General features: G+C 46.2%; 1 protein-coding gene across 5 annotated transcripts in view; it reads left to right on the top strand.

Moving 5' to 3' along the window:
* Positions 1-7,607, top strand: part of PGCKA1 (PDCD10 and GCKIII kinases associated 1) — an 82,528-nt gene extending 74,921 nt beyond the window's left edge. Inside the window, exons 1-4 of one of the 5 annotated variants that reach the window (XM_006169258.3) lie at positions 1,188-1,309; positions 1,407-1,520; positions 3,239-3,292; positions 5,868-7,607. In XM_006169258.3, coding sequence (XP_006169320.1) covers positions 3,261-3,292; positions 5,868-6,792 — 957 coding nt within the window. In that variant the 5' untranslated portion in view covers positions 1,188-1,309; positions 1,407-1,520; positions 3,239-3,260 and the 3' untranslated portion in view covers positions 6,793-7,607. Of the gene's footprint in view, positions 1-1,187; positions 1,310-1,361; positions 1,570-1,929; positions 2,406-3,238; positions 3,293-3,571; positions 3,798-5,867 lie in introns of those variants that run through there. The other 4 variants (XM_006169259.3, XM_014584447.2, XM_006169257.3 and 1 more) reach the window with 4 other exon arrangements.
* Positions 7,608-8,997: the final 1,390 nt, after the last annotated feature.

The following is an 8,997-nucleotide window of genomic DNA, read 5'->3' as shown; positions in this document are numbered from 1 at the left end:
GAAGAGCCTGTCCACACTGAGCTCCAGGAGCTGCAGAAGTGTGATCCTCAGGTATGGAACCAGGTCTGTAGGAGACTCTTGCAGGCAGCCAAGGGGGAGAGACCAAACTGGGGACTTGATTTTGAACAGGAAGAGCCATCAAGACCTCCCTTATAGTGGCTTAGCTTTGAAGAACAGTATAGAACCTATGGTTTGCTCAATGGGGTGGAGGGATCCCAAAGCTAGGGCTGGTTTGTACTTTAAGAAGCAGGAAAGTAATTGTTTTTGCATTGAGCTGTTAAATCTCATCCGTCAGTCATTTCATTTTGGCACAGACTGGTCCTATGACCTTGGCTTCAGCAGCAGAAGGTAGGGACGGGCTCCCTAGCTCCAGCTTGGTGAGGGTTCTGCAAGGTGGAGCTTGATCCCCCTCTGAGAAGTTGAGAAAGCAGATGTATCCAGTAAAACGTGCCTTCCGCTTCTCTTCTTCACGCTCTCCCTCCCCCTTCCTTGCTTCCTTCCTGTCTTCCTTCTTCCCACAGCTCAAATTCAACATCAGGAAGCTGACCTGAGATTTTTTAGTGATTCATGTTTTAGGATCACTTCAGTTACATTATTACAATCCACATCTGCCCTCTGTTTCTCACATACTTCTAAGCCTTTCTTTTTTCCCCTTTTGCCTTGACTTTTTTCACTACCTATTCTCCTACTGATTACTTTTTTTCTTTTTTACACAGAGGCCAAAATAAACAAAGGTATTGCAGGCAGAGAAAGGGTCAAGGCTTTAGAGCAGGTTGTGTGGAGGGAAGGGACCGGTAGGGAGCAGGGGGGGTGTTGAGGGGGAGGAGGTGTTTGCCTTACTTTGTATCTATTCAGTGATCCACTTATAAATTAAATAAGAGTTAAAAAGTAGGAAGCAGGGACTGGGAAATAAAATATCCTGGGCTTTGGAAGTGGAGTAATTTAATTGAGAATGCCTTGGAAGACTATAAGTGGATGCACACGGATTGCTGGCTAACCCTGCAGTGAGTTCTGTCTCTCTGGAACTGTTGTCACCCTTGGATTTATGTCTTGCAATTGGCATCACCATTAATAGAAATATCCCATTTGGCCCTTATTCCAAAACAAGCACTAGTTGGTATTGTTCATGCCCTTGTTTGTATGTAGATGTCATGGCAACTAGATTACATCTTTCTTGGGTGCAAGGCCTCCATCTTTTCTTTCTTTCTTTCTTTCTTAAGGTGCTATATTCAAATAGGGTTGGACGATACACTGGTCCATACCTAGTATGACTGTTGGCTCTAAGATCGCTGACAATGCCGTATGGCAGGTATGTTGCTATCTCTGATTACTGACGAAGTGACTGAGATGCAAAGTTGCACGAGTGAGTGGCAGGGCTGGGTTCTGAATCACTTTTCTGTCCCCAGATCCCATCCTCGTAATGCCTGGGTGACATGGTCAAGTCAGACTGAAAATGTCTTCACTTCTTGTAGACACACCAAAAGCTGTCAAATGCTGTTTTTCTCTTTTGTGTCTACCCGGTAGGTAATCGATTCATCCAGCAAATATCCACTGTCTGCTAAGTACCAGGTACTGTCCTGAGCACTCAGGAGTAAACTCGAAGAAAGGCTTTCATCTCATAGAGCTCACGGCATAAAAGGAAAGTGAGCCATGGCAAAATGCCCTGAGATTAAACATGAGAGCAGTGGAGCAAGCCGATGCCATAGCAGTTATGTCACTGGACTCCCACATGGCCAACCGCAGTTCAAGTCCTGGACCCAGTGACTTGAAACTCATGCCAGGTGCATGTGTGTGCATGCCCTGGAGGAGAAGGGATTGCAACATGGCCATTCTCCCTGGAGGGTAATTTCTCACTTTCCCTCTCACTGTCTCTGTCTCTTTATCTCTCTCTGGTAAGCACACATGCCCTAAGGCAAAAACTTCTAGAAAAAAAAAAAACGAGAGCAGTAACTGACAGCTATCTTGGGGCAGAAGGATCCTGATGTGGCAAAGCTGTCAGAAATTAATCAACTATCTCTCTACTTCTCTCTTTCTCTTAAGTAGACAAACTTTAAAAAAGAAAAACGTTCAGTCATTTTCTCTGTGTGCTAAGGCTCGTGAAGTACCACCATACACATTCATGACTGAAAGGAGAAAGAAGAGAACCAGGAGGCAGGGGTGGCCACCTGCATGCTCTCTTTCTTCCTGGAGACGAAAACCTTGGGGTTTTGGATACTGTTGTCACTGTGTTTTTTTAAAGGCTGTAAATGTTAGAAATGGAGAATGACGTTTTGATCCTTCCACACCGATTTTGGGGATTTCCTGAGAAAAGAGCAGATCAACATGGTCAATTTTACACGAAGAGATTCTGTTCAGAGGGAAATGATGGGAGGAAATCCAGCTTGGGAAGGCATGGGAAAATCCAGGTGGGAAAAGGGTTCATCCTCCCAGGGAAGCCCCTAGGGGGCACATCTGCGCCACGAGAGAGTGGAGTCCAGGAGGAAAATCCAGATGAACTAGAACAGGAGCCGAGAAGTGCAGCTCAAGCTTGTGCCACTGACTCAGGCTGTGACAGTCCTCAGGGTCTGTCAGGGACACAGACCAGCTGTTTCTTTCTTCTTCTTTATTTTTTTTTAGAATATTTATGTTTTTATTTGTTATTAGTATTTTTTTAATTTGACCAGAGAAAGAGATAGAGAAAGGGAAGGTGAGAAAGCGAGCCTCCAAGTCAGGGATTCAGACCGCTGTTGGCCATGTGGGAGTCCAGCGCCTTAACCACCATGCCACCTGCCAGCCCCCAGACATTGTTTCATACTTGACAAGCTAATTCCTGGCAAGGGGTCCTCTAGGAACCTCTCACACCACCTGCTGCTGCTACTGCTCAGGGGATGGTGCCTGGTGGGGCTCCTGTATCCTCCCCCAAAGGCCGTGGGCTCGGGACTGCACGTCTTCTCCTTAGCATCCTTCCACCCCAGGTCTCCTCATCTGTAAAATGGGCATGGAGTATGTAAACTGAGGGGTGGGAAAGGGCATGGCACAGCGGGGACTGTCACAAAAGATGTGAGAACTTGGAGTCAGTGGTTTTAGATCCAAGGAGTTGTTTCCCACTGGGTCAGTATCCTCCCTGCCCCAGGAGTCTCAGTTTTGCCACAATGTGGCACCCTCTTCGTTTTGAGTGTGCGGGAGCGGAAAAGCAAACGTCATTCCAACTACTGTGTCGTTGACTGTGCTGTCTTCTTTGTGCACCCTTCTCTTCCAGATGGTAATGAGAAATAATCCAGATGGGGTGCAGGTGCTGTAAAATGATACAAAGGTAAAGTTGGAGGGTCGCTTCGTCTCAGTGGGGGAATTTGTGATTCTAGCGGAGTCACTGGGAAAGACCAGGACTGTCTTCAGAGCATTCGTTATCGAAGGCCTGATCGAAATTGCCAATATATCAAGATTTTAGAACTGTTTTGCCATCTTGGATATGTGGGCTAGATTTTTAAGCTGTTTTTTTGTTTTTGTTTTTGTTTTTCTTGGTGTTTTTTTTTTTTTTTGCTTGTTGCTCAAAGCAGGTTGGGATCACCAAAGAAAAGGTCAGTGGTTTTAGATCCAAGGAGTTGTTTCCCACTGGGTCAGTATCCTCCCTGCCCCAGGAGTCTCAGTTTTGCCACAATGTGGCACCCTCTTCGTTTTGAGTGTGCGGGAGCGGAAAAGCAAACGTCATTCCAACTACTGTGTCGTTGACTGTGCTGTCTTCTTTGTGCACCCTTCTCTTCCAGATGGTAATGAGAAATAATCCAGATGGGGTGCAGGTGCTGTAAAATGATACAAAGGTAAAGTTGGAGGGTCGCTTCGTCTCAGTGGGGGAATTTGTGATTCTAGCGGAGTCACTGGGAAAGACCAGGACTGTCTTCAGAGCATTCGTTATCGAAGGCCTGATCGAAATTGCCAATATATCAAGATTTTAGAACTGTTTTGCCATCTTGGATATGTGGGCTAGATTTTTAAGCTGTTTTTTTGTTTTTGTTTTTGTTTTTCTTGGTGTTTTTTTTTTTTGCTTGTTGCTCAAAGCAGGTTGGGATCACCAAAGAAAAGCTTAGGTTTCAGAAGATCCCTGAAATGACATCACTGGTAATAAATTGGCCCAATAATATATGTGTTTTTCATTTTGACCATATTACATTGCCTAAAAATTTGAGTGGCATAAATCAACAACTTTAGTTTTGGCTTTGTTTGTTGTTGTTTTTGCTTTTTTTTTGCTATAGGGCACATGTGTTTGTAGGAGAGAGACAGACAAACAGAGACGGAGAGAGGGAAAGTGAAAAATCACCCCCTAGAGGAGATAGCCATGCTGCAAACCCTTCCCCTCCATTCTCCTCTTGAGATTTTGGGCACGCACATACCCAGTGTGATTTTCAAGCTGTCAGGCCCAGGACTTGAACAGTGGTCCACCATGTGGGAATCCAGTGCCTTAACCACCACACCACCTGCTAGCCCTGACATGAATCAACTTCTACATAAGAAAAAGGGAAGAAAAAAAAAAGGACTGGTGATCTTGCTTCCTAAACAAAATAAAACTGTCTCTTTTATTCTAGTTCTTCTCCAGACACATGCATATATATTTTTTCCTCCGCTATACTCATAATATGTTTGACTTTACTCAGAAAGTATTTTTTATAAATACCTTTCATGCTGCTGTAGACCACATGTGTAGCATTTTAATGATTGCGTAATATTCCACTGGGAGGAGGTTCCATAGGCACTTTACTTCCCATGAAGTAAAACATTTTTTAAATTAAAAAAAAAAAAAATTAAATCCCATGAAGGCCCAGCCATGGCGGCATGTGCTGCTAAGATGCTATGCTCCACGGGCTGCATCCTGGTTCAAGTCCTTGGCGAGATGGTGTACACCTGCAGTCCTAGCAGCTCAGGAGGCTGAGGCAGAGAGAATATGACGTGCAGGCTGGTCTGAGCAGCATAATGAGATTTTGCCTAAGGAGGAGCCAGGTGTGGTGGTGCATGCCCACAGTTCCACCCAGGAGGCTGAGGCAGGAGGATCATGACCACAAGTCCGTGTCTGGGAAGAAATAATCCCGTGAGCTACTTTGTACTTTAGCTTCTCCCTTGTCTCCTCCCTTTGGATCTGTTCTTTTAAAAATAAATTTGTTTTTTAATATGCTACAGGGCACATGAAGTCACCAAAGACACAGAGCAAAAGCATGAGAGAGAAAAAGAGTGAGACATCACTACCACCACCTCCCAGGAGGGATGGCCATAGCACAATCCCTTTGCCATTCTCCTCTCGGGATTTTGGGCGCACACACACACATGCACCCGGTGTGTTTCTCAAACTGATGGGTCCAGGACTCGAACTGTGCAGTTGGCCATGTCAGACCATGCCACCACCTGGCCCTTAAGAGCCATCCCAGTGGCAGACCATTTTTATACCAGCTACAGTCCTCCCTTATATCTTCAGGCGATTGGTTCCAGCACCACGCAGATACCAACATCCATGAGTGCTGAAGTCCCTCATGTAGAATGGCTTAGTATTTGCACATAACCTACACACAGCCTCCTGTGCACTCTCAGTCATCTCTAGATTACTCATAATATGTGACCCAGTGTAAATACTTGCACTGTTTTGGTTTGTATCATTTTCTATGGTGGCATTGATATTTTCTATTGCCATTTTGTTCAAGTGTTCTCAATCCATAGTTGGTTGAGTCCACGAGCATGAATGGCCAACCAGATAGCTGTTTGATGTAGACAAGCTTCTGTAAGGTTAGAAGAGTAATCACAGACATTGTATTAGCGGGAGGAGTAGAAAGAAACAGAAGCTGTGGTAGCAAGTTTGAATCACAGTGCAAATCTGGCTGATTTTCATTTTTCCCCTCTCACCCCAGCTATCTCTTTGATCCAGTTCAAGTGCCCTCCCCTGGCTATGTCAATGAAGTAAACAGCTGCAAGTTAGATGAAGACCACACTGTGAAGTTAAAGGGCAAGCAGAGCAGCCAAGTCCTGGTGCATAAAAATGACCTTCAGAGGGAGAGCTTGAAGAGGACTGAGAGCAGGGGCAGAACAGCTGGTCCACAGGAGCCCTGCTGGTCTCACCAAGGGCTGCTCCCTCAGGGGGATGCAGGAGGCGGACACTGTGCAGGGAAGACTGATGGAGCCATCAATGGCATCAGCCCGACTGCTGCTCTGCAGCCCACCGGGACTCTCTGGCCCCACCAGGATGACCGGGGCTCCTGGGCCAGTACTGCAAACAGCATCCACCCAACCCAACCCTTCCTTGAAGGAGGGGGCTCCAGGAAATGGGACTGCATGCACCCAGCCTCAGAAGAGACCCAAGTCATCCAACATGGAGACTCCAGAACACCGGCTAAGGCTGAACGTCTTGACTTAGAAGTACAAGACCATGTCCTCCAGATACCAGCCCCAGATTACCCTCAGATTTGGGGCCCTGCTGCACACAACACTGGCCATGAAGAAAAGGATTGCCTTTTTCAGAACCCTGCTAAGGATGAGTCCCCGGAGGGAATTCACCCCAGAGTAGGAAAGCATGGTTTGAATATTCCCTTCTCCATGAAGAGAAGTTGGGATTCATTAAATGAAGCTGTGGCAACGGAAGTTCTAAATGTCTGCTTCAAAGAGAAGGATCCTGCTCAGGCCCTGCCTGTGGTGGACTCAGGACCCCGGTGGGAGGGCACCCATGGCTCCAGCCAAGGCAGGGATGGGGAGATGGGGGACGAGGACGCGGCCGTGGCAGAAGCCCTTGCGGCTTTGGAAGCTGCTACTGCAGGAGAAGATGTGGATGAGGCAGATTAGGGGAAGGATCTGTGCAGGCACGTAAGTTAGTGTCCTGCTGAGCAGGTGGAAATCCTTCGCTCCTTAGACGCGGAGCTGATCATGGCACCAGCATGGCCTGGTGCTGCCTTACCAGGTATCCACACCCAACGTCTGTTCCAATTGCCAGTACCTGTGCCGTTATGCTTGTTAAATACTTGGAGCATTGCTCCATGCAGATGGGCCATCACTCAGGACACTAGAATAAGAATCTGCATGGGCCTTTGGGCCCAAGTCCACGGGCCATGCGGAAAGTAAGCAGATGGCTTGCCAAGCTTCAAAGCTCTCCGGAACATCTGTACAGATGTTCACAGGATTGCTCTGAAACCCCAACATTTAGTCCCAAGAGCACACAATCACATGGCATTCTGTTTGAATTACCTTGCTTTTTGAGAGCCAAACATTGTACCCAGCCCAGAAAAGGTAACTCCCCCACTTAAAGTGCCTAATGTGTCCCCAGAGCATGGCTTAACCTCAGGGACAATAACCCAGGGAACTAACAATTAACCACTTGTTCGACAGCGGCATGAACTCTACAGCTTTCAGGGTGGAGGAGAAGGTGCCGGTAGACAAATGACAAGTCATTAGTTGTGATGGGTTGTGATGTGCAAACACCTTGACCTTACCATTTTTATATTGTTACTTTTTCATCTCCTTTGGGATGGGGGAAGCCCGCCAAAATCACCCCTAAAACTGTGTGCGTCATATTTGGAGTTGAAGTTGATGAGTTTGGGAACAGGAGAGCCATGTATGGAGAGTTTTTACGCCATTAAACATCTGATTCTGATGAAACTATAGCACGTATGTGTGTCTCTCTTAATTCCAAGGTGGTTATAAGTCTTTATTAAATAAAATAAGTCTTTATAAAATAAAATGCACGCTGGAGCCAGCAGTTGGCACAGTGGTTGGTGTACTGGACTCCCACATGGCCAACCACATTTCGGGTCCTGGGCCTGGTGGCTTCTTTCCCTTTCTCTCTCTGATTAAATGAAAAATAATAATAATGACAAATAAAGTAAATAATTCTTTAAGAAATTTGTTTTAAGTTAAATGCATGTTTAATGTAAGACAGAAACCTTGGACGATTTTGGAGAGCAGGTTAATTTGAAGATGTTATGTTTGGTTTTGTTTTTGTTTAGTTTGGTTTTCGTGTAATTTGATCAGGATGAAGACGTTCATTCATTCACAATAAGTAAACCTTTGCATTTTGCAATGTGGGTATAATGTTATGATTCCAAGAGCATTTTGTCTACAAACAGAGAAGAGAAACATATCCCTTCTCTTGTTGACCTGGGCCCACTCAACAGCAAAGCATGGACATGACTCTCTCAAATAAGATTTGCAAGCTTTTGGCAGGAGAATATCAGGCCCAATGGGTGTCTGCTTCCATCTCTTACCCAGTCCATCCTCAGATGATAAGTCACGTGAATTGGCAGAAACATCAAGAACTGACTCTTGGAACCAGCAGATGGCATAATGGTTGCATTGCTGGACTCCCACGTAGTCGACTGCGGTTCAAGTCCTGGACCTAGCAGCTTAAAACTCACGCCTGTGCATGCATGCATGCCCAAAGTTTGAAGAGAAGAATGAAGGAGAGGGACTGCAGCATGGCCATCCTTCTGGGGGATGATTTCTCGCTTTCTGTCTCTATGTCTCTCTCTGTCTGTCTGGTGAGCGCACGCGCCCTATAGCGAAAACATCTCCAAAAAAAAAAAAAAAAAAAAAAACTGACTCTCAAATGACCACACTCTCATCGTTTATTTCACTAATGAGGGTGGGCCCTTGGGGGTCTCAGAGGCCAATAGCAGGTTCTGTTGTCTCAGTGAGTACTCGGTGATGCTACCTGACCCTGCGCTAAGCACATACACATCCGAGCTCAGCTCATACATCCTTGCAACCACCCTAAAGGCGCCTTGTATCTTCAGTCTACAGGTACAAGACTAAGACCCAAAGATCTTAAGGTCATAGATGGCCGAGGGCATCTGGATGCCAACTCTGTGCACCATTGGAGAGCTATAGTGAATGCTGTACCAAATCAAGGGGAGATGGTGGAAGGAGACTACCTGGAGGCAACACGGGAGAGGGTCTGCGAGAGCATTTCAGAGCAGGCTCCATCCTGTGACAAGCTCTTGGGGTGGTATCCAAGGCAGCTCCAGGCAGTCATGGCTGTAGGGCTGGGTGCCAGGG

Source organism: Tupaia chinensis, unplaced genomic scaffold (assembly GCF_000334495.1).
Source record: "Tupaia chinensis unplaced genomic scaffold, TupChi_1.0 Scaffold146907_1, whole genome shotgun sequence".
In the NCBI taxonomy this organism is placed as follows: Eukaryota; Metazoa; Chordata; class Mammalia; order Scandentia; family Tupaiidae; genus Tupaia; species Tupaia belangeri.
This window is presented reverse-complemented; position numbering and strand designations above follow the sequence as displayed.